Source organism: Synchiropus splendidus, chromosome 4 (assembly GCF_027744825.2).
Source record: "Synchiropus splendidus isolate RoL2022-P1 chromosome 4, RoL_Sspl_1.0, whole genome shotgun sequence".
Taxonomy (NCBI): domain Eukaryota; kingdom Metazoa; phylum Chordata; class Actinopteri; order Syngnathiformes; family Callionymidae; genus Synchiropus; species Synchiropus splendidus.
Window position 1 is genome coordinate 4626294 of NC_071337.1, and position 25596 is coordinate 4651889.

Genomic DNA, 25596 nt, shown 5'->3' on the forward strand with positions numbered 1-25596 from the left:
CAAGCTCTTTAATCGTGGTCCCACTCCACTTCAATTTCAAGCTTCTAATTACTGTGACTCAAACAGACTCAAGGATTTCAAAGACTTCTGTTTTGTTGCGACCTAACTGCCTGTTTTTGTGGGAGGTTTCTTTTAATTCAGGTGAAAGTTCTGATCATATACGGTTGTGGAACAGCACTGACAGGAACTGGACCTACAGTATGTAAATGAGCTTGTAATAAATAGTGTCCGTTTTTAGCCTAAAAAAATATCCCCACACTGGACTTGCATAAAAGCAAACAAACATCCGAGAAGTGTACACTGCTCTGAGGCGTGTTTTGATGAAGTAGCAGTTGACATGTGGAGCCTCACGATCAGCCATACCATGTGACCCGTTCATGAACTGGATGGTGCCGTTCATTTTTAGAGTTAGGTGGCAGCCATGGAGATTCTCCGTTTTAACCACTCCTGCGCCGCATGCATCTCCTCAGTGTGAGTGACGCCCTGGCATTGCATAACATTTAAGTTACACACATGATAGTGAGCGAGGAGGCAACAGGGATCATGTTCAATAAAGTTTTATTGATAGTAATATAGTTTTTTTCCGTTGTTTTTTTTTTTTTTTTAAGACAGTCTGCTCTGATTTTGGAGGAAATGACAGAAATTACATTTGTGTCCCTTGTTCCGAAAATGTTACGAACAAAAGCGTGATGAGCTTTTTGTGTACAGTTCACCCCTAACCAGAACTTGTTATTGTAAAAAAAACCAAAAAAAACCGAATAACCCATTCAAGCATGAACATATTGGTGGAGGAACATTTTGTTAAAGTTGTTCTGTAAATGGTTTTACAGGGGTTTCTGTGGTATCTTTCTGGCAACCACAGCAGCCATTTTTTTCTGTGCAAACAGCTGGATTTTTTTTTTTAACAGTGTAGATGGCTTCCTTCCTGAAGTACACTGGGTGTCACGACCAGGGACAGCGCAACATGACAAGGGTCAACCCAAAGGCTGGTGGTGTGGCCAACCCACCTGAACTTTTGCCTTTTGGCTCAGCTCTTTTTTCCTACCACGGCAAGCCGACACTGAGTCCTCACGACGGTGCAGGCTGCACCGGTCCGTCCCTCAGTGCTGAGCAAAACCCCAGGATGAACCGCAGACGAGGGAAGAGATTTTCAGACTGAGAACCGGTGTAGCCATAAAAAACTGCTGAGAGAAACATCTGGCAGTTTGTCAGAGATTAGCGTGACTCCATTTAAGACAAAGACTACGAGTCACAGACTGTAAAGGAGTTTGTCGATGATGTCATGAGCTTCAGTGGGCTGGAAGCCGTTCTTCAGCGAGGAAACAAGCACGGAGGCCGGTTCCAGGTGGCTCTATCAAACGTCTTTAATGGTGCAATTACAGTAAACGGTACATTGTGTTAGCATGACTAAGCTAAAGTCACTGCATTGATCTCAACAGTTACACAAGGCGCTTAGGCATCTCCGTCATTGTAAACCTCCGCCGCCATCTAGTCGTCGCTCTCGAACGTCTGCATGAAGGTTTTGAGCATCAAAGTGCTGGTGTAGGTCTGGTTGGTGGCCCGGTACAAGTCCAGACCCGTCAGGATCTCGACGTCTCGAACTCTGGCAGTGTGAACCTTCAGCAGATCTTCGACCCACGTGGACTCACTCTCCCCGCTCTGAAGGGACAAACAGGCGTTACCGCAGAGACGAGTTGTTAGTTTAATTTTGTCTCAGTAGCGTGTTTTGTATGGAGCCGCTCCCGGCGCTTCTGGGCGCTGAGGCCATGCAGTTCCCGGAATTGGCCCGTCTCACCGCACGGAATCAAAACCGCTGTCTCATGAACAATGACACTTTAATAAGATAAGTGGAAGAGCTTGTTGTGCTAAAGCTAGCAACCTCCATCCAGCCGTAAACAGTTACTGGGGAAAGGTCAGGTGACAGCCAAGGTCATTTCCAGGCATGAAGTAGTCGATGCAGCCAAGATTTATGAGACATGTGAACCTGTTACTTCAACGCAACTAATAGGAATGTGCATTTGCTGACTCATGACATTACTGAACCATGCGTCAGTCATGTGGCGTGTCCTGTCATTCCTGGGTTATTTTATGAATTGTATTTACAAATCCCTCCATTGAATTTGGACTCATACATGCCATCTAGTCTAATCTATAGTCTATCTATAGTTTCAGATTATTATTCAAATAAGACCTTTTGATGTGGATGGTGATCAGATACTTTATATGAGATACATATGTGAATCGTGATGATTTTAAATCCTTCTAAACTGTTTCATGCTTCATGCTTCACAGGGTTAATACATGTTTTTAGATTATGTGTCATTGTTTTAATATACTTGTTTAATAATGTATGGTGTCCAGTAAAACAGTGAGATGATTTCAGCAACTTCAGGTTAAACAGAAATAGGTCAAAATAGGTCCAAACAAAGGTCATCACGATTAGTCCACTAATCGAAAAAGTAGTCGACAATGAAAATAATCGCTAGTTTCAGCTCTACTTCATTTTACAATGGATTCCATCGTGCTCTTCTATTAGACAATTCTCCTGCTGGTTTTGCACCATATTAGCTCATGTGTTTGGCTCACAGATAAGTCAAGCGCACCAAATTAAGAAGCGTTTTCCAGGAACGGAAAGATTTGTTTAATATTTACATGTTCACCTGAAAAGCCCTTTATCTGAGAGGTTTATTGCGTCAGCACACGCACTTTTTGTACACTTCTGTTTAGACAGTGAGATGTCAGAGAGCTGCCTCTTTTTATCCCTCACTTCCACGTACGTCTACAAATGGCCCAAACATTTGGATTGTGTGGCTCTGCACTGACCAGTGAGGTCATTACAGCTGTTGATAAATATCCCACGCAGGCTTTTAAAAACCTGGAGACTAAACAGCTGTGGGAAGAAACAGGAAGTGCACCAGTGAGGTCAACAGATGGACAGGTCACCTAAATGAAGAAATAATTGTGGGGGGGGGACTAAAAAGAAGGGAGAGATTACATAATGGATGCATGAGCAAATGAAAAATGAATGAATGTGTGAAGGAAAATGAAAGATATTTGATGGAAAACATGATTGACAGAAGGGTGAAGGATACAGGGAGGGTTGTTGGGTTAATAGACAAAAGAGTGAACGAATGGAAAGAATTTAAGCAAAGGCGGAGAAGAGAAGATGGAGGTGAGTAAAATTATGTTAAACAACACACTTAACTCGACTCAAATATTATGGAATGGTTAGTGAAAAGATAAAATTAAAAAATGAATGACCGGAGAGGAGAAAAAGTATAGAAGGGAAAACTGAACTCAGAGTGAACAGAGTGAAGGAATAAATTGGGGATTAAGAGAAGATGAGAAGCATCTATTGGGAAAGAAGAGTGGAAAAACAGAAGGAAGAAAAAGAAAAGATCAAAGGAGGTTGGGCAGAGAAGAGTTGGATTGAGTTGTAAATGAAGAAGATGGATGGGAGGAATGAAGAAATGACAGAACGAAAGAGGAGATGGCGTTTCACAGTCACGGGTGAGCAATACTTCAGCCTCCCTGCACGGTCTTGACCTGACTCACGGTACTCACATTGCAAGTCTCACTGTTGTCCTGGCGATGAGGAACGATGAAGGAGAACACCTTCAGATCGCCGCCACAATCCTCCACCGTCTGGTTGAGCTCCTGGCAGGTGGTCACCACCGTGTAGAAGTGAGTGGGGACCGGCAGGGAGTTGGTGGACCTGAGCAGAACATGTGCAAACCGGGTCAGCTGATCAGGTTTTGGAGAAGAGACACTTGTCTATAGTTTGAAAACACATCCACGGAACGTCAAGCACAATTTTTTACTTCTGGTTATTTGACCAGCTGAAGCCAGAAAATCTGACTTTATAAAACACAAACAAAAACACTATTGAACATATTAAAATCATAAGAACTTCTATATTTTTCCACCCAACACTGAAACCTTTTAAATGAAATGCTTTTTTCCAAACTATAACTCAAAATATCAAACTGAATAACAACCAATTAAAATTGAACAATCTAAAAATATCCAAATAAAACACTGAAATTCCAACTGAAGGGGCCTGAAAAAAACACCCTGTTTACCTGTGTGATGCTTCAGGAGGCGCCATTGAGCCGCCGCACTGTGTGGCTTAAGCAGGACTGGGTGAGGAACAATTCTCTCACAAACTCAAATAAATGCCCCTGCAGATGCCCAAAATACGTTTTTTTTTTGGGTGGGAGTGATGAGAAAGTACCTTTTTTTATTTAGGTTTGAAGACAAAATGGAATTCAGACTGGGGCACTTTCTGGTGCTTGAGCACTGCTAGGTTTCTCTCAGCCCATGGCTGTTGTTTTTGTTGTTATAAAGTACGCATAACCAACATTTTCAAATGGAATTCAATACCAAAAAGTTCCTGTAACTTTCCCGGGTTCAAATGCAGCAAACATCCCCAACAGATGTTTGGTATCATCAGCTGAAAAGCTATTTGAAACTAGCATAATTAGCAATGCTGTTCCTTGCTAACGTGGCTAATGTGGCTACATAGCAAAAGACTAACATGAACGGCGAAGAAGCGCAAGTACAACGTAATGCATTTAACTATGTTTAATTTTTTTTTTTGCTAATTTCATGCTAACTAACGCTAACTAAATTAGCTTAAGCAAGGTGAGTTTTCCACTTACTGCTTCACACTCAGCGTAGTGTCCCGAAGTCCGTCGTAATTGGAGTCAAAAATGGGTCCAACCAAGACATTGACCCCATTGTTCTCCTCAGCGTAGCGCCTCAGCAGCGTCCCCTGGAGGTAGCTCCACACCCCTGCCAGACGGATTCAAAAGCAAGGATTGTTTTCTCTTTCCAGCGCTACACACCAGAGATGAGCACGGATACATTAGCACTTTGTTTTCCCACAACAAAAGTTCCAGTCAGTACCAGCGCGGCCCAGCATCTTCATGTCTGGCTGGGTCGGACTGGTGACCCAGGGAGGCATCCAAAACCATAACCCGTGCACAGAGAGCCGAAAAAAAGGCCTTTCATTTGCAAGTCAACTGAATATAATATTGTAATTCTGCTACGAGATTTTTCTACTTTAAAGACAGTTTTTGAAAACAGTTTGACTAGCGAGTCCAGCACTTTCCTTGAGAAGAGTTCAGAGATGTCAGTCCACTTCTGTTTACCTCCCCATGCCTCCGTTTGGACAATCACCTTAACCCTACTCCGAGTCTCTCATGGGGCCAATGAGGCTATATATATATATCTCGCAGTGCCTTGGCTTCATTTTCTGGCTTCATTTTCTCGCAACAAGAGGGCACTCTCTTTACGCTACATCTAAATTAGTGCTGAGCTAAAGAAGCTTCATGACGCGTCATTTTCAGAGCTCATTAGGTGGCGCTCTTGTTTATAAAGAGGGATGATGTTTTATTTTAAAAAGGCTTATACAGTAAGCAGGCCACAGAAAATGTGGTTTTATGAAGCTTCATCAGGGATATTTCCAAAGCGAAAATCGAGAAGTTAAAGCTAGTTGTGTTTTCTATCGAGTTACAACTTCAGACTTCATGCTTTGTGTGAAGAAAGACTTTCCTTGGATTAGGACCAAAGCTGGTGTGACTGATCATCAACAAGGCTCTTGTTTTTGTTTTGTCCTGCCATCAGTGCATGGAGAATTGCTACCCCTGTGGTCGCATAACATCGTCCGACAGCGGACGCAAACATTCCAGGTAGATAGACGGGTAGATCTCCTCGACTATCTGTGACTCAAACCAGACTCACTCTTGAAGGCGGGGTACATGGGAACGGTGTTGGTGATAAGCGAAGCGTCGAATCTGGACTCTGGAGACGACGCCAGCTCTGCCGACACACAAGCCAACAACCTCAGCAGCAGTGTGAGGAATTCAACTCAGTTCAAATGGGAGGAAACAGCGCAGTCACCTGGAGGGAAGAGGAACCCGTACGTGAGGTCGCTGTTGTGGCTGTAGCCTCTGCAGCTCTGACTCTGTCCAGCTGACACTCGGGAGTCGGCTCGGACACACTGCCCCCCACTGCTGACCTCCGGTACTGGAGTCGCATCCTCCTGTGTTGAAGATAAAACTTTATCCCCTTAGTTCAGCCACACTGCACCGAGTGATCACCAATCTTGAGTCTACGTTTTAACCACACAGAAGACATCGTTCACATTTAGAAACTTTTGAAACAAATTTACAAATAGCGAAACACATTTACATCTTTTTTTAAACAAATTTACAGACTTCTTTAGCAAATTATTTCCTTCCTGCGTAAGTAAATGTCTTTCCAAGTTTGTAAATGTATTTACATAGTTTGTAATTTTGTTTCCAGAGTTTGTAAATGTGTTTACAGAGTGTGTAAATGTGTTGTGGGTGAATAACCAATGGGAGACGACTAAATGCAGAAAGATATTAAAATGTGTAAAAACACATTCACAAACTCTAACAAACTGAAAACACTTTAATAAAAATGGAAAGACAACAAACAAAAGAGTTGCTAAAGAAGTTTGTAAATTTGTTTGAAATGTTGTGAAGGAGTTTCGCTATTACTAAATTTGTTTTTAAAAAGTTTGTCAATGTGTTTTGCACTTCTCAGCCACCGCAGGCATGCGACCCTCAGCACCTCGTAAATCCACCTGAGGTCCCTGTTAACGTCCGCCTGCTGCCTCAAAGAGCCTGTTTACATGCAGGCGCACACAAGCATTTACAGCATGTTGGTCACGTCAGCTGACCCCACTTTATGATGCTGTTGAAGGGAAGCGTGCGCACAGAACAAGGGCCACCTGTGTGAACCGCAGAAGCCGCTGCTGTTTCTGCACTGAATAACTGGGAACTGGGAGTGTTTGTGTACCTGTGGTGGAAGTGTGTAGGATGTCCACAGAGGCACGGCCAGCTCTTTACTGTAGCCACTGATGAACTCCACGTGATGGAGCAAGGTGTAGTCGGCCTCGAACATCACAGCTGGACGACCAAACGGCAGGTGGGTGCTGTCTGCAGAAGCACACGCCGCCAGCAGTTAGCTACAGTCTGTCCACTTGATAGAGATGATCTTGTTGCTCTGTGTCTCAACCTCAGATCCAGGATAGTTTGGCAACAACCTGCTGCAGCAGCAGTAGGTGAGGATCGTACGCCCCCTGGTGTCTGACTTCAGAACCGTTTAAATATCAGTCATTGAGCGTTATCAAGAGGTGTCGCGGCTTGATCCCTACCTTGGGTGACATTGGTGACGTAAATCTAACAAGCACATGCGTAGTAGACTGATGTTTAACATGAACAATCAAAACCTAAAACTATCGAAGTCGTTATGATTTATTTCCATGCTTTACTCTTCTATTTTTGTTTAATTTACTGAAGTTTTATTAGATGGAGTTTAGAGTTATTGCATCATTTGTAACTCTCAACTTACTTTTAAACGTACTGAAATTCATTATATATATATTTACACTACATAGTACAATATACACTACAAAATCTAGTGAAATAGCATAGTATGTAGGGAATGTAGTAAAGTAAGAAAGAGTTAGATTAAACACAATGAAGTTGTGAAAGCGTACAAATAAATAACAGCAACATCGATTGTCTTATTCCAATTCCACATGCCATATTCACAGTCGACGTCGTTGAACATTGAACTTGGTTAACGTCACAAAGGTGAGCCAAGGTAGGAGGCAGCAACAAACAGTGTTAGTAAGATTAAGTTGAATTGAATTTCGGAGAAAATGATTGTTCATTCACTTACAAGATTTTAATCTTCAAAATGTTCCTTTTGTTATTTTGATTGAACATCAGCCATTTCTGTAGTCCTTGTCGTTCTTCCTATATAAAGCCATTTTGTGAACTTTACCGGTAAATAACATGTTGAATACAAACATTTAGTTTTGTTTTTCTGTCCAAAAGTGCCCCAAACTGAGGAGATAAGATTTAGTTCAGAGGATTAAATGCAAGTGAAAGAGCACCCAGAGACGGATGAACTTGAGAGAGAAAGTTGAAAATCAAATGTAGCTACAGAGGCAGGAGAGAAAAGTGGAGAACCAGGAGCAGGACAGACAGAGGAACATGGCAAGGAGGAGTCGACAGAACCATGGACAGAACAGGGAGGGATACAGGAGAGTATAGTTCCAAAAGGACAGGATGAAGAACAGAGCAAGAAGCAGTCATAGGAAAGGGAAAAAGGAAGAAAGGCACAAGAAGAAGCACCCAGAGGAGAAGAAAACACGGGATGGTGGAGAGGGAAGGAATACCTGGAGGAGGAATGGATCAAGGAGGAGTATCTAGAGATGTTCAGGAGAAGAAGGATGAGAAGAAGAAGGACTCACTCAGCCAGGATTAATTGGTGAAGAAGAAAAGTTGGAGAGAAGGAAAGATGGAAACATAAGATGGAGTCAGGTGTGATGGATGAGGAGGAAACTTAGATCAAATCTAGCAGGTGCTGACACGAGAGGGAGCGAGACCTACTGTAGATGTAGACGTCGTCCAGAGAGGGACTGAAGGGCTGCAGGATCTCTTCCACTTTGTTCTGTCACAGAAACAGAACTCAGTTTAACCGCTCCATCATCAGGTTGGTCTCACTCGTCCACTGACCTCTTCGTCACAGCTGCACCCCAGGTCATCGGTCAAGTTCACCTCTGAGTTAGGCGATGGAGGTGACACCTCCTCGGACATGTTGGGATGATACACCGGCTCCTTCAGCATGTCGTTCAGGCTGCCGTAGGTTCCGTTGTTAGGAGCCGGTTTCAGGCCCAACAGATCTGCAGGAGTGAGAAGGATCTTCTTCTTTAGTGGGGGGCAGTTTCATAACACACACTGAGGTCCCAACTGTTCGTGTTGGCTGAATATATTACTAGAGGTGACGAATGATTAAGTGTCTCACCACACATCACGTTGTAGAGCTCTATGTTTTCAAACTCTGGCACTTGATTCTGGAACTTAAAACTTGGACCGTGACCGACGAAGATCGTCTGCAGAAGAAGAGATTTAACTTTGATGCAGCCTGGCTGACTGCCAGTGACTAACTCCATCCATCCATCCATCCTCTTGCTCTTACACACAACGGTGCATTTGAGTGACTGCAATACCGCCCCCTGCTGCGCCAATTCGCACTCTTACTCCCTCACTCGAGAACAAGACCCCAAGATACTTCAAATTCTTCACTTGAGGCAGGAACTAACTCCTCCAACGGAGAGAGCAATCCATCCTATTCCAGTTGAGAACCATTGCCTCGGTCTTAGAGGTGCTGATCCTCATCGCAGCCGCTTCACACTCAGACGCAATTCAGAGAGAGCTGAAGGTGATGAAGAAACAAATCATCCACAAATAGCAGTGACTCAATCCTCAACTGCTAACCCTCCCTACCAGAGCTGCGCCTCGAAATCCTGTACATGTCAACCAAAACAGGACTGGAGACAAAGCACTACCCTGGGGGAGTCCAACCACCACCAGAAACACATCGGACTTACATCCAAGGACCCGGACACAACTCCCGCTCCTGGAATGCAGAGATTGAATGGCCCTCAAAAGGGAGCCTCCTGAACTCCTGAAGCACCTCCCACAACTAGTCCGTGGCCACCCAGTCACATGCTTCCTCTAAGTGCACACTACACATGTAGACTGGCAGGTCGTACTCCCAGGCACCCTCCAGAAGTGCTGAGAGAGTAAAGAGTTTGACTGAAGTTGTGACTGACTGACACCACAAGAGAGTAGAGAGAGTGGAAACATGGAGGAAGATGCCAATGGTGATGATGACAGTCCTGCTTGATCAGATGACTGAAAGTGATGACGGACAAACCCTCATGCTGGTTATCTTGTTGTCGAAGCCGTGGTCACCAAAGAATCCACATCTGGACCTCAGTTTTTCTGGCATTTTTCTGAAAATATGAAAAATTCAAAGCACGATGGTCCATGTGAGGTCAGGAGGGAGAGCTCAGGTCATACCTGGCCACATGCCACTTCCTCTCCATCAGCAGGTGAACGTCCTCAATGCGCCTGTTGTTGGCGTAGTGAAGCCTCTTGGGTAAGTGCTGCTTCAGATACGGCTTGAAATGCTGAGTGGGCATTTTACACTGAAAAGTTGAATAGAGACATTTTGCTATGAGTACCAACAGGTACACTCTGCACCAGGGGTTCTTAACCTTTTATGATCTCTGGGCCCAACTTTTCCACAGAAAACCGGTCTGGGGCCCATTCAAGAAATAGAACTGACTCATTACTCTTGATTTAATTTGTGTTCAATGACCATATTTAATCTACTTACACATGAACAAACCAAAACCATGTGATATGACATGGAGTCATGTGATCATTGCAAAGATATTTAACGGTCAACAAAAAACCACCAAACCAGCAGCAGATGCAGGTGCAAGTCATATTCAAGAAATTTACTGAAGAAAAAAGAAAAAATACAGTCGATCCAAATTTGGAAAAACTGTACATGTCATGAATAAAATTCTGAGTAAATTAGATATATGTCTAAATATCATGAAATAAGAATCATCTATTTTTCAAAAATATAAACTAAAGAAGATATAAATTAAGTGCAAATGAAAGTATTGCCATAAAATGTTCTAATTAACTTTAAAAACTGCTTTCTTGAACAGCATTTACTGTTATGGGGTGCCATCACTTTATCATTTTTTCTTTTCAAGAGCTTCTCCATAGTTGGTAACTATCATAAATTTGCAGCTGTCAATTCAATGACTCGCCACTGCCATCATATGTGGCAAGTGTATTAAGGCTGAGTCCACAGGTGGAAAACAAAACCATGGGCCCCGGTCCTATGGTTAAGAACCACAGCTCTAGACTCTATAGGGTTTTTGTAAGGTTCTCACCGTGAGGTTTGCTACGACCACTTTCGGATCATCTGAGGGAGAAAAAAAACATCACCGCGTTAGACTTGCTGTGTGTCATTCAGAAATCAGAGGGTCTACACTTACAGGTGGTGGATTTGGGATCGCGGGGGCGGATCCTGCCAAGCGAGCCTGGGATCAGGTTGATCTCGTCGATGTTCAGAGGGTAGCTGCTAAGAAACTCAGTGCGGTCGCAGTGAGCCTCCTCCATTCCTGCCAGACACGACCAATGTGTCATCAGCAACACACGCAACATCATCACAGTGCAGTGACCAGAGAGGCGTGGGACTCATGTCAAACATGAAGTGGACGAGAGCGCAGGACCTTCCTCATAGACACCTCAAGATTTTTCTTATAAAGAACTTGTATCTAGCAAGGACAAGTTATCCCCATCCATCACTTCTCTTCCTCCACCTCTGACCCATGGTGTTCCCCCTGGCTCTGCGCTTGGTTGAACTACATAAGTAAATTACAGTTTGCTGTAACTTGCTGGTAGTAAAAGGATATTCCGACTTTGTACTGTGCTGATTCAACACTCACTCACTTAATCCACAACGTACAACAGATCAGACTCGTATCAAGCAACAGCTCCTTTTCCCTGCATGAGAAAAGTGCCCTTTGTGCTTGAGCACGTTTTACTCTTAAGAATAGAAGTTACTTTCTCTCTCTCTTTGTTTTATTGGCTTGAGCACCTGCCCCTACTGAAATGTCAGTGCACATGCCAGGCACAGGCGCTACATTTAAAGGCTCATTTCGTACCGTGGTCTCCCACGATGATGACGTTGACACAGCGGTGCAGGTTCATTTGCTTCAGGCCGTTCATCAGCTGACCGATGATGTTGTCGATCTCCCTCAGAGGATTGTCCAGCTGACCAAGGTATGGAATCACACAAAAATCTTGCCGTTCCACCGAAGGAAACCTTCACTCACCTCGCTGCTCAAAGGTCCCAGCCGATGCCCAAAGGTGTCCGGCTGCTCAGAGTGGACGGCGAAGACGTACGGCCTACACCAAGAGGATTCATGAGCGAACAAGTCAAGATGCCGGGCTGAGATTTAGACTCACCGCTCATCGTCAGGCAGAAGAAGCCAGCGCAGGATGGTCAAGATCCTCCTCTCCAGCTGAATCACCCTGGATCAAAGATCCGAGTCAGATAAAGAAGTTTGAGGGGCCGCAGCGGGTCATCCTTCTCCATCTCACCCTGTCCTCTGCTTCCTCTTCTCTCAAACCTACAAACCTCATGTCCTCCTTCACCACCTCCATCAATCTCCTCTGTGGCCTTCCTCTCCACCTTCTGCCTGGCAGTTCCAACATCTCAACATCTTCATCTACCAATGTACTGGCTCTCTCTCTCTCCTCTGTACATGTCCAAACCATCTCCATCCAGCCTCTCTGACTTGGTCTCCTAAACACCTGAGCACATGTGCTGTCCCTCTGATCCTGTCATCATCCTGCTCACTCCCAGAGAGAAGCTCAGCATCTTCATCTCTGCTACCTCCAGCTCTGCCTCCTGTCTTCTCCTCAGTGCCACTGTTTCCAAACCATACAACATTGCTGGCCTCACCACCCTTTTGGACACTTTCCCTTTCATCCTTGCCCACACCCTTTTGTCACACATCACACCTGACACTTTTCTCCAATGATTCCATCCTGCCTGCACCCGCTTCTTCACCTCTTTCTCACACTCTCCATGGCCCTGGACAGTTGAGACTCAGTACTTCAAATCCACCACCTTCTTTATCTCTGCATCCTGTAACTTCACCTGTCCACTTGGCTCCCTCTCGTTCACACACATGTATTCCGTCTTACTGCGGCTAACACATATCACATATTTCCTGGAATTAACATCTGAATCCATCCATAACTTTTTAAGTTATTTTCAAGAAGCATAACTTCCCTGCAGGTATTATAACAACATCTTAATTTATGTTAACAAAATCATGCTTTAACACTATCTCACCCCTTAAAAAGCTTACATCCTCCAGCCCTAACAAAGGCACTGTTTCATGAAGTGACATCACGGACGGCTGATGGCATCAATGGAAAAAAAAGATCTAAGGTTTAATAATGGCAGCAGTTTTGTAGAATGGCCTGCTACGAATGTAGCCTTCAAGTCCATCGAAACTGGTCCGACTCCTGAGTCATATTCCAGGTGGCCCCTTAGAAAGATAATCTGAGTTTTTGTTTGATCTGGACCAGTGTCAGCAGCATCACATAACACAGTCCTTGTTCACGTCTGAGAGTGTCTATTGTCTGCAGCCTCGTGGTCATGAGGTCATGGTCCCTCACCGCTCCCTGCCACAAAACAATCCCAGACAGCGGGAGGAAGCTATCCCATCACAAACACCTTTCCTCCTCATCAGAACCATCACCAGCACAGTTCGGCAACACCATTAACAACATGGCCGCCCCCACGATCATCGTCACCATTGACATCACCACCATCATCATCCGCTCCCACTCATTGTTCAGTTCCAGAAAAACTCAAGTACTGACTGAAGTACCAAGGCCAGAAGAAAGAGGCGGCTTTGACTCCTTGTTCCTCAGCAGTGATCCAGATCTGGAATGATGCGAAAAACCATGTCAGTACTATGTACTAAATCAATATCACAGCAAAGAGATCAAAGCAGAAACAGCCAGCCTTATCATTGTTGGATTTTCAGAGATGAAAAGCATCATATTTTCAGAAAATATTTAACTGTTTTATGGAAAAATGACCTTCTAGAGGAGAGTTGCAGTGTCTCTTAACTCACCGGCTGTCCACCCCACCAGCGGTGGTTGAGCTTCTCTCTTGAGCGAAGGGTGAAGGTGGCGTTGAACACCGGGTCATGCATGGTGTTTCCCACAATCCCATGGGATTCTGGGTAGAGACCCTGGAGAAGCAACCAACAGACACAAAGCCCAGACAGTGAAGACCTCCGCCAAGCAGCTCATCTCGCACCCAATGTTTTTGTAGCATTTGAAATATCATTGGCAAATTCAAGCAGGGCCAGTGGAGCCTACACATCATCATCCCTCGTCCCATGGTCAACACTTCCGAAAAGTTTCATTTGAAACGGTCAATACGTTTTCCACTTATTTTTACCAAGAGGTGGATTGACGCCAGCAAAAGCATGACACAGATAAATGTGTAGTCTTCACAGTGACATGCGATCTCCTACTATTCTGATAGCCCCTCAAGGCATCATCCATTTAAACATTGAAAAGAAAACTGGAATGTATTTTGTCGAATTAGGTTTTTAAAATATGATGAGTTGGGTTGACAATTTTGCACTTGTTTATATATTAGATTATTTATAAAGTAATAATATATATACAAATCATCTGCTGTTCGACTGAACCAGTATCAACATCTGTGCGGGTCACTCACCGTGGCAAGTGTGTATAAATTGGGGAACGTCTTGGAAGGGTAGACTGGTCGCATGTAAGGCGAAGTGGTTCCACAGGTTCCTGAGGAATAAGAAAACACAACTCAGACGAAGAAACTGTCATAAAGACGTGAAGAGGTGAGCGACACTTACGCAGCTTGTAAATGTTGGGTATGACCGACTGGCCTTTCTTCAAGTAGGAGGCCCGAAATCCGTCCAGCGAGAGCATGATGAGCGGAGGCCGGATGAAGCTGCACAACACCAACCAGGCTTTTGAAATTCATGTACGAGCAAAGCCTCGATCAGACCTGGGTGTGGCCCTCTGCCAGGACTTATCTGACCCTCCTCAGCTCAGTGAGGAACGGAGACTCTCCAAATGTTCCACATGGGACTGACAGCTCCGGCATTTAGGCCTTCGACTATGCATTTTATTCTTATAATATATTGTTTTTTTTATCTAAAAACATTAAAATTTCATATTAATATAGTTAATGTCATTCATTTTTATTTTCATTAAAGGGTATCTAATCTCCAGCTCCAGCTTCATGTGTTTCAAATGTTGAAATCTTCCTCTCTATGATGCAATAAGTCCCTCACCATGATGACGTTTTGAAGTTATTGTTATTATGAGAGCGAAGCCAATTATTAAGTCACGCTGAGTTTAACTCTGCCTCCCGTGCAGCTCTGACCCTACCCATCTTCCTTATTAGACTGAGGCCTGGTCGAGACTGTCTGCTTGTATCAGGTCAGAGATTGTTATGATCTTCATTAACATGTATTGTGTGCGTGCATGAACAACAAAAGCCTATGATTTACTCCCCAGTCATGTGTCCGTCTTCACATGCAGAGACAGAGAGAGACACGGAACCAAGCCAAGTCTTGGTCATTTAACCAGACAGATTCCTGCATCACTACTGCTGTCTTCACTTCATGGTTATAAGTTTGGTTTGAGTCTGTTTCTGTTTTTTTTTTTAATATGTGAGTGAAAATGTATTAAAATATATTTGACATTTTCACTTTTTTTAAGAACTGGAAGATAAATCCAAGGCAGAAACTAAATAAACAATAAAAAATAACTATTCTTATTCTTATTCTTATTCTATTGGCTTACATTGGATATAATTTACATTTTATAAAATGTAACAAATACAAACTATTTCTTAACTTCCTGATATGGTTCCCTAATGTTCTTGTTATTGTTTTCATCTACAAACCAACAGTTACATACAAAATTAAAACAACTTTTTCGGATTATTTTTTCGCCCCTGATGACAGCAGCAGTATTTAATGTGGCCTCACCAAATCTGTCACTGCCCATTGCTACACCAGATCAACAGTAAATGTGATATTCAAACAGAGAAATGGAGTCGATTCCTGGGACTCACCCTGCTGGACACTCAGCACTCTTGATCTCCTCACACCCTCCATGAACCCACGAGGACTCTCCTGTAGAGAAAACCGCCGGCGTCAGCGCCTCCACTTCAAATGTCTCAGAATCAATCTAGCACTTCGTTCAGAGCGTGAGAGTCTGACCTTCCTGTGGAACTTTTACTGAGCAGACTGAGTGATGGCACAAGATTCGGTGGTGTGGAAACTGCTCCAGAGAGGCATGTGTGTTGCATTTAAACCCATCAGACCATTAAAACTATTGTGCCATCACTTTACACCCAGAGTGATTGTACATAAAGTATGAGAGTATTATTGGTATGAAATATACATTTCTGCACACATAACTGGATCAGCTGATTTTTGAGTTCCTCTGCCCACAGTGACAGGTGTGTCTACAGAAGCAGACTGTAATATAATATATCAACAGCATTACTGACCCACCTAAATGATCACGCTGCTTTCAACTCAAATACATTCTGGCTGATGATTAATAAACATTATATACTCTAAGGTTCAACGTCCCTCAACCTTCTTTGGGGCTCGGCCGCGAGGTCCCACCCACTCTGTTTTTCTACTGGACCGTTCTAACTGTCAAATAAACCCGGTTCTGCAAATATGAGTACAGCCTTGTTTACATGATCTGCTCCAGTAAAGTTCACGACTGCAACCGCAGAATCAATAGCAAAGCAGACTTCAAAATGTGTGTGGGTGTGTGTGATGGATCTGTGGATGGAGTAAGCTAGAATGTAGCCAGTAGCTGGACTTAGCTAGCATGCAGCCAGTAGCTGGACTAAGCTAGCATGTTGCCAGTAGCTGCACTAAGCTAGCATGTAGCCAGTAGCTTGACTCAGCGAGCATGTAGCCAGTAGCTGGACTAAGCTAGCATGTAGCCAGTAGCTTGACTCAGCGAGCATGTAGCCAGTAGCTGGACTAAGCTAGCATGTAGCCAGTAGCTTGACTCAGCGAGCATGTAGCCAGTAGCTGGACTAAGCTAGAGTGTAGCCAGTAGCTGGACTCAGCAAGCATGTAGCCAATATCCGGACTATAAGCGGACTGATGTGTGGCTGCACCAGCTTCTGCCACACAGCAGCATATAGTGGTGTCTAATAACCTTGTATACAATGGAGAAGTCGAACCTGATGCAATGTGTGTTCCTGGGTCTGAACCTAAGTCTGCTGTGATCACATGACAAACCTGATATCAGCTGTGTGTTGGAACAGGCCATGACCATGATCTGCAGATTTACCTTAGTTCTCATAAGGAGATGTGATTTGTTGGTTTAAAGAGACGACATTAGCTTCACGTTCGCAACCGTTGATTGCATGATTGCTGAAGGGCTTACGACGGTGATCAAAAGCGTGAGTCGGTACTTCGGATTCTCCACATCTACTGTATCATTCTTGTGATAACACAATCTCCAGAATATTTTATTTTATTCAGAAACTTGCCAGGTTAATTCCAATAACCAGGAGAAGGAAGCGTGTTGAGGGTGATGCTGTCCTGGGCCGGGCCCACAGCCAGCACCTCAGCAGGAGGGCACGTAACACAACGTGCCGTGGCGCCTACTTCTCTACGCTAAAGAAGCCACCTGCTTGGTGTTCACTGACTCCCTCCCTCACACGTATCAGATGTTTGGTTCGCTTGTTCAGCGAAGCAGCCGCCTCAGCCTGCGCTCCCGGGTGTTGAGGAGGAAATACCTCACGTGTACCTTTACAGAGGGACTTGTAGTTGGAGCAGCAGTCTCCTCGGCTGAGGCAGTCCTCCGAGCAGTGGCAGGCGTGATCCTCGTTTCTCACCTCGCCGCAGCGCTCCTGCGTGCACTCGAAGCCTCCCGCTGGGGACAGGGGCGAAAGCTTCATTAAAGTGCAGCGATGACGTTCGCTGTGGTCCAAAACAATAGAGTCGCTGTGATAATCGCACTTCGTGTGAACAAGTCTGTGCGTCATTAGCAAGGCAGCACATTAACACTCACTGGGAGACTGTGGCAAATGTCCTGTTGACTTAATATTCACAAGCTGAGGGCTGTTAACTTTCTTGACCTGCTTGCTCCTGAAGTTCTGCAGAATTTTTCTGCGGAACTTCTAATGAGCTGCTCAACTTTTCCAGTAAAGTAAATGACTTAAACAGTAAATCACTTCACTTTGGGTTGGATCAAGACATGGAGCTGACCTGTTTTCAGACAGTGAAAGTCGAAGTCAGAGCAGCAGCTGTAGTAGGTTTTACACAGATTGTCGCATCTGCATCCTGGAGGTTTGGCTTCCTCCAGCTCGAAGCATCTCCCTTTGCAGGACCCAGCCGAACTCACCCACTCTGACACCGCTGAGCAGAGAAGGAAGGTCCACACTGAGCGACAATCTTTGCACATGGCAACAGCATGCAGCCGCCTTCTCTCTCACCAATAGTCTGCGGCGGTGGGTTGTCGCCTCCGTCTGCAGTTCCTCCAGCCTGAAACACGTACGCGCGGCCGACCTCAGACGCCAGCAGGCACAGAACCAACACCACCTAGTGACAATGGCAAGAGGGAGATCAGAAACAAGTGTTTCAAGTGAAGAAGAGAAGAGTGAACGCACGAAGCTTCCTCGGGGCTGATAGCTTCTCTGAAGGATCTGACGGTAGTGTTGTAGTCGTGACCACCAAACCCGGGTCCGAGTCAAGACCGACAGCATATAGACACCAAGACCAAAACTAAAGAGAGGGGCGAGACTAAAAGACAGAGACCAAACGGAATACAGAACATACTACTCAATAGTTCCACAGAAAGCATTTCAGTTCTTGATTTATTGTGAAAAAATGACTACTTTTCTTTTGCAGTAAGTGTGTGTGCGTTTATGACTAGTGCACATGCTTCTGCATTCTGAATTCAGCTGGGCCTCGGTCTTGGTCTAAACTCGCTCTTGGTTTTGGATTTGGTCTCTTTATGCTCAGGTCTTGGTCTCAAGTTCGTGGTTCACCACTAGTGGGTGGGCGGATGAGGCTTCATGAAACAGTGTCCTAATTTCAGTGCCCACCAGATGGTGCTCTTGGTTTAAAAATGACGTGAGGTTTCATTGAAATGGTTTTTCATATCCAAAGGTTTAAGAGCAGAGAGGGCCGTCTCGTGGGTTCTAAAAACAAGGACACTGTTTCATGAAACCTCACCAGCCTGTCACTAGTCTCAACTACAGGACTGTCTGACGGTGCCAGAGGCTGTGGCGTGAAAATTTTATTCGACTTCATCAGTCTTCCACTCACTTAAGCTCCGCCCCCAGCAAACAGACATACTTTTTTAGAGGGTGGGAAAGAACTCCAAAATTCATGTTAGCAAAACATTTAAGACGAAAGAAGTCACTCCATCACAAAGGTCAGAGCTCATCTTAAGACACCTATTGAGTCTTGTGTGTGGCGACCCCTAGAGGTGTGATTGAGACAAGCAACAACCTCACGGAATTGAGACCCACTGCATCTGAAGGCAGACAACTATTTTTAAAAATCCAATTGTAGATGTTTCAGGTGATCCTCTGATCTCCTGCTGTAAGAAACGGCATCCATTTCAAAAGTCTGAAGCATCAACTGGTCTTTGCGCGAAGCTAAGCATAAGCAAGGGTTAAACAAACCAGTGATATGGAATTATTCAGATAGATGATAATCTTGAACAGAAATAACGGTGCTCCAGAGATGCAGGGCCCTTTGTGATCTTTTATGTCATTGAACATCAGCATTGTTTTTTTCTAAATGTTCCTGACAGAGTGACTTGATCAAGACCAGGGGTCACCAACTTTTGAGCAACCGCGAGCTACTCCAAGGGCACTGTGTAACCTGAAGGGCTGCCATAACGGATGATAAATGATATTCCTCGTAAATACTTGTCTCATTGCTGAGTTTTCACGATAGTTACCAATGGTGTAACAAAAAAGGCATCACAAAATCAAGCATAATAAGATGGCTATTACATGAAAAAACATTTTTTTTGGAGGCACCATGTTGGTGACCCTGATCTAAAGTTATTTATCTAGTCCCTCATCGCTTCAGATTTGTCCTTCTTCCTCAGAAATGAAAGCATGGCAACTGTTCGTTCACCTGTTCTGAATTCCTCCAGAGCTCTGATCCCACGCTCACGAGCGGCACAAGTGAGACCTCAAATGTATCACAACAAAGCTGCAGCATGACTGGGGCCTCTCCTGCCCCATTTTCTTCGCCCTCTCCTCCCAAAGTCCAGTGAGCATTGACTACTTTGGAATCACAAACGTTTAAACTATTGCTTGACCTTGGTTTCCATTAAAAAGACTAGTGTGTGTCAGCAAACTTCACTCTCAGTGAACCTTGCCAGATATTTCACTGTTGTTTCTCAGGACTTAACCTTGGAACACAGAATCTTACTACTCTGAGTAAGTACTCTGAGTACTCTGAGTATCGCAACAGAGAGTGGGTCAAGGACGCCAGACAAGCTGCTGTCTAACAACCAAAATACCCACGCTCACATTGCACCTAGAGATTAAAGGTCAGAGGTCATTCAGATAATCAGTTGGGCGACAGGACACCAGGCTCTGATTTCTATTACTATCGAGCAATTGTCAGATGTCCCAGTCAATGAAGATTCCATACTGTCTGGACGATACCACAACACAAAACACCCGGACAACAACACGCAGGCACTTCACAAAGCTTACTGAGTCTTTATTTTCATCTTCCATCACCTGGCCTCCACAGGTGCTCTCCGAGCTGAGGTCCCACCCTCTGCTAATAGGTGGCGCTGTCTACTTAAGCACTGGTGATACTGTCATTGGATGTCTGGTGAAACTGAAAGCTGATTCAACAATTAAATTGAACATTTGATTTTACTGTAACGTGAAGGTAATACTATCGTACTGCACCCGATAAAAATATTTAAAATATATATGTATATTCTAAGATATTAAAGAGAGGTCTGTGCATTCAATATATGAGTTTGGTTCAAGTGTGGTCCGTGGGCCAAACGAGACCCTTTCCTTTTGCGTATGCAGACATGTTTTTCTTCCCGCATTAGTATTAATAGTTATATTTTAATGATCATTTATATTAGAATGTTTTGAGTAATTATGGTCATTTTATTCTCTCAATAAAATAATAAGTAAAATATACTGGTAAAAAACACCTCTTAATATAGTAGCTTTATAACATACTTACATGTTTACTACATAATTCTGTCACAACATTCACCACTTATATAAGGCTTCCTGTATTTATGATTCATGTTGAGAATCCTCAAATAAGAAGTAGATCAATTGAAACAATGTGTCATCATTTTGCTGCTTATTTTATGATATTTTAGTCACAATATTTAGGTTTAAATTCTATCTGCGGTATACAACGTGGCGCCCGGTCTAAGATCGCGCAGCCTCAGCGTCTCTCACCTTCACTATCTAACTGTACCGATACTGAATTCAAAGTGATCGATACAAATCACAATTCTCACTCTGGCTTGATTCACATCACATGATCTCAGCGTGTGTGCCGCACCTCGCGGAGGGCACCACCGGGTGAGGTGCCAACGAGATAGCCTTCATCACCATCATCATCATCACGAGGGCCCGTAAATGTCGCCACGGACACGCAGGTCTGTATTGATGCCAGTCAAAGTGCAGCGCACGCGGATCGATACTTCAACGTGAGCTCTTTTTTGAAAGTTTAAAAAAAAGAGTGGGGAATAACAAACTATCACAGTCTTACCGTACCAAAGTGTCCATGAGCATATGGTCCAACCTGCAGTTTTCAACTCTTTACTACTGAAGACGTCAGGCAGGGAAGGAAAGGACCATGAGCAGGGATCTCTCTCTCACTCTCTCTCTCTCTCGCTCTCTCCCTCTCTTCTCTCTCTCTCACACACACACACACTGGCGTGGTCTCGGTCCAATGGGCATGAGGTAATGGTGTAACGGTGACAGCAGCTCTCTGGCACTATGTTCCGTCAGTTCGACGCACACATGCACACACACACGCACTCACGCACGCATATACACACGAAAGCCTTTCATTTTATCCAGTTGATTTGTGTACATTGACTCGCATCCATCGCCCTCTGCTGGTCGAAGGTCAGCCGCACCTTTGGGTTGACCTTAAATATTTCATTTGTTGAGAGACAGAAAACCACCTCTCCATTCTGCAGAATAAACTCCCGATCCGTAAGACGTTTGATGTTTAAGACACTCGGGGATTCCACTCCTTAGACGCGCTTCATCTCCAGCCAACCTGAGACTTTGTCCAAGTGGTCTGCTGCACTTCAGCCAGAAGAAACATCAAGGTTTCCACGCTGTTTATCAAGATGTTGGGGTCTCCAGACGCAGACGGTAAAGGAGAACCATGATAGCAAGAGAGGAACCTGTGGAGATTGGGGTACACAGCACAATCCTTCCAGAACAGACATCTTGTAGAGGTGTGCTTCAATTTAGTACAATGACTTCAAAAAGACTGCATTAACTTGGGCAAAAGTCTTCTTAATATCATCATATTATTACAGTTATAATAAATTGTTTATACATTATAATTTATATAAATAAACTATAACACAGAAATTTATAAAAACATTTTTTGTTTTTAAGACTGCACGAACTGAAATATTAATGTTTAGATTTTTATTTATTTTGTTCTCTTTCTCAGTTATTTGTCGGCAATGTTGAGACTGTCATTTGTGTTCGTCTGTGTCTGTATAATGCAGCCAAGGCTTTTGAAACAAAAAAAATCACATTTTTCATAATTATATTTGAGATTGTGTCACAATTTTAGGGTGTCCAAAAATGCATACAACATTTTGAAGTAGTCAGTAGTAGTAGGTAAATTCAGCCTGTCGAGCCATTTCAAGTCGCCCACTGGTGCCTGAAATGAAACTCATTGCACCAAAAATCTCCCAACCCTGCGTTGAATGAATCGAGAAGCTGTTTTCCAGTAAAAATTAAAATGCATGTTTATGTTTTGAGGGACAACTCATGCATCCTAGAACTAACCACAGCTTTATGTAAAAATAGGGGACTCTGACAGTATGTAATATCACCTCACACAGTACCTGACTATATTCAAGTGTGTAGTATTTTGCCCTCTTGTGTGATTGACAGCTCTGATCAGTGGAACACTGGTGATTATACGTCGCCGACTCAGTTTCAAGACTGGATCTGCCCTGATGGTGTCGAGGCAACAGACAGGTTTCTCCAGGAGATTCCTTCAAATCGTTGCACAGAATCCCAGATTGTTGAATGTTTTCAACCAGCTCCCGCCGACCTTTGACCCCCAGGGTGACAGAGACCAGGTGCAGTGAAACTGGAGTCAGGGACTAATCCCGGCCTCAGGTGACCAGCGGCGGGCAGCCAATCCGCTCGCCGCACGGGTGACGGCAGGTAATCTGCGCTTGGAGCTGCGAGCCAGCTTGAAACCAACGCACAGGCACACAAAGAGGAGCGTGTCGACACTTGTCTGGCTGCGCTAGTGTGTGTGGTCCTGGTAAGATGAGGATCTCTAAACTCCGGAGGAGGAAGCAAAGATAATTTTCAAAAGCACTTTGTGTCCCCCAAGAACAAAATGTTCCGGGCAGAGATCAGACTGTCAGCGAGAGCCAAGCCTGATGTGTTTGGAGAGCAACGACGTGAAAAGGAGCCGCAGCTTTCTGTCCTTTTCATCTGCAATCGCGGGACAATCAGGGTCTAATGGAGGCAGACAGACGCGGCAGGGTCACACGCTGGCCGTGTTGATGCTGAGTGACGTGCGCAGGCATCTCACCCGCAGAACAAAGAGGACTCACACTCGGAGACAGACATGGTCAGGTCTTACACAGACAGTCAGCAGCATCAGGGTCACTCGACCAAACCACTGCCATTCCCACTTCCAGGTCCACCATTTTAAAACATTAAGACACAAACAAGGAGCGGCAAAAATATTTTACCACCTCATGTTCAAATGATGCAACAATAAATGTGCTCTATTTGATTGATTTATTTAGAAAATGTAGATTCTAATATTCAAAATACATGACGATACAAAGAGTCACGGTGAGGTAAGCTTATCTCAAAATGGTAGGAGCCAGCACTGTTTTAGTTATCATTCCCTTAAAACGTTACATTTGCATTATAGTCATAGAAAAATATATTTAATAGAAGAAAGGGGAGCAAAGAAATTAAACTGCAAAAAAATGTTGCTTTGTAATGTGTTAATGTGTTACACATCATGATTTGGAAATTAGAAATTAAACTTCTATTTATAAATAAATGAATTGTTTGAATCATTATCTTCGGTGTTTATTCTTGGGTCTTGTTGTTAAAAGTTGTTGTAAAAAAAACATTTGTATCCCCTCTTCCATCCCCTTCTCCATTTAAAACCTAACTGTGGTCGTCAATATTTGCATGCATTTTATTGGTGATATCAACATTGTCAGTATTTTGACAGGAAATGACCTCTCAACAAACTACCACAGAATAAAACTAGAGGTGCACCAATAGTCTTTTTTTGGGGGCGATTTTCAGAGTCCAAACAGGCCGATACCAATTTCTGTCTTTTGTTTTTGTCGCCACATCTCATTCGCACACAATTCATTATTAAACAATATAAACCTATTCTATTCAATGATACTCTGCAACACTGTATAGAAAACATTGCAACTTTTAAAGCAAAATGAATGACAAAAAAAAGTGTAAAAATGTTCTTATCTATGAACAACGAACAGATCAAACCCACCATGAAAACTTTCTTTTCATCGACTACATGTTCAGGGAATGAGTATCTGGGGTCCAGTTGCTAATAGCTGCTAAACGCACCGGTTTTTGACATCATAACTCGGCAACTTGTCCAAAGCAATAAACTCCATTAACATTGATGGCGCTCTAATTCAGCCTTGCGAGTTGACACAAACAGTCTTGTTTTACGAGACACAATTTAGCCCCCAAAATATTACTGTCAGAACCTGTTTTGGCACCTTGTTATTGCACATAACAACCACGGTTAGTACTTTGACCAAATACTTGATGTGCATACTTATTATAATTTTTATAACGAGTAAATTGCAATCGCGATATTAATCGAATCGGCACCGAAGTATGTGGAAAATATTTAATGCATATCTTCCCAGCACTAGTGTGTGTGCATGTCCTTGGAAGGAAACACCTTCTTTTGAGGATTTAGGTCCTCATAAGGTTTTGAGGCTTAAATCTTTTAAAAAAAATTATGTCATTATAATTGGGTTTTAGTTTGGTTATCTTTGGGTTTAGGCTGTCAATGGATGGTCCTCACAAAGGCAGAGATACCAGCATGTGTATGTGTGTCAGTGTTATTGCTAAAACAAACACTGAAGCGGTGAGATATATTCAAACTGAACAACAGGTCGGATTTAAAGACATGTAAAGACAAGTGCCAAACCAGATCTGCTCTCAGCCGTTCTCTACTTCTCACTTGTGCATTTAAGGGCACTGCAACATGAAAATGAGGGTCGTACAGGCAAAGTGACTAGTGGTTCCTTGATTTGATTTTTTTTTGTTGTTGTTGTTGTTGTTGCCAGTACCTTAAAAATGCAATAAAAAAAGAATAAATTATTTCCTTTTTTTAATTTAAATCAAGAACTCTGAGTGTGTAAGTCAGTAATTATGAGTTAAAATCACCCTTTTTTTTATCAACACCCATTTTTTTATAATTCATTGGGCTTAGTATAACGATATGAACATGTTTCACACGGTTTAGATTTTTTTATTTATTCACATTTGGTGACCTCTAGTGTTAATGTTGTCCACTTACAAGTTTGGCCTTCGACGTCAGCGACTTGACCTCCAGGAGATCAACAAGCCACTTTTGGAGCTCAGGAACGTTTAGAGAGCGAATACTTCAACTTTTAGAACACTTGTGCAACATAATGCAGGAGCTGCTGTGTACTTTGGACAAAGTTCATATTTGTCTCAGACACACATATTCACTCGAACCATTCACGGACGCCAACATTAGCAAAGCACAGACACCGCACTCACTCCAGGAAAAACAAAACAAAAAACAAAACATCTCGCACGCAGAGGTCTCCCTTATGTGTCTATGCTAATTCA

At 43.5% G+C, this 25596-nt stretch overlaps 1 protein-coding gene across 1 annotated transcript; it reads right to left on the reverse strand.

Moving 5' to 3' along the window:
- Positions 1-1339: 1339 nt before the first annotated feature.
- On the reverse strand, positions 1340-21291 carry LOC128757107 (ectonucleotide pyrophosphatase/phosphodiesterase family member 2-like). The gene is made up of 26 exons (XM_053862165.1): positions 21260-21291; positions 18145-18277; positions 17971-18076; positions 17744-17893; positions 17283-17408; positions 15571-15631; positions 14339-14436; positions 14188-14267; positions 13571-13690; positions 13322-13377; positions 11883-11948; positions 11750-11822; positions 11579-11687; positions 10907-11032; positions 10802-10833; positions 9909-10036; positions 9763-9841; positions 8848-8935; positions 8559-8725; positions 8433-8493; positions 6829-6968; positions 5905-6046; positions 5746-5823; positions 4662-4794; positions 3565-3715; positions 1340-1659 (listed from the first exon to the last, which is right to left on the reverse strand). Exons 1-26 carry the CDS (start codon positions 21280-21282, stop codon positions 1489-1491), a joined length of 2697 nt encoding a protein of 898 aa, XP_053718140.1. The 5' UTR covers positions 21283-21291; the 3' UTR covers positions 1340-1488.
- Between the last annotated feature and the right edge of the window lie 4305 nt (positions 21292-25596).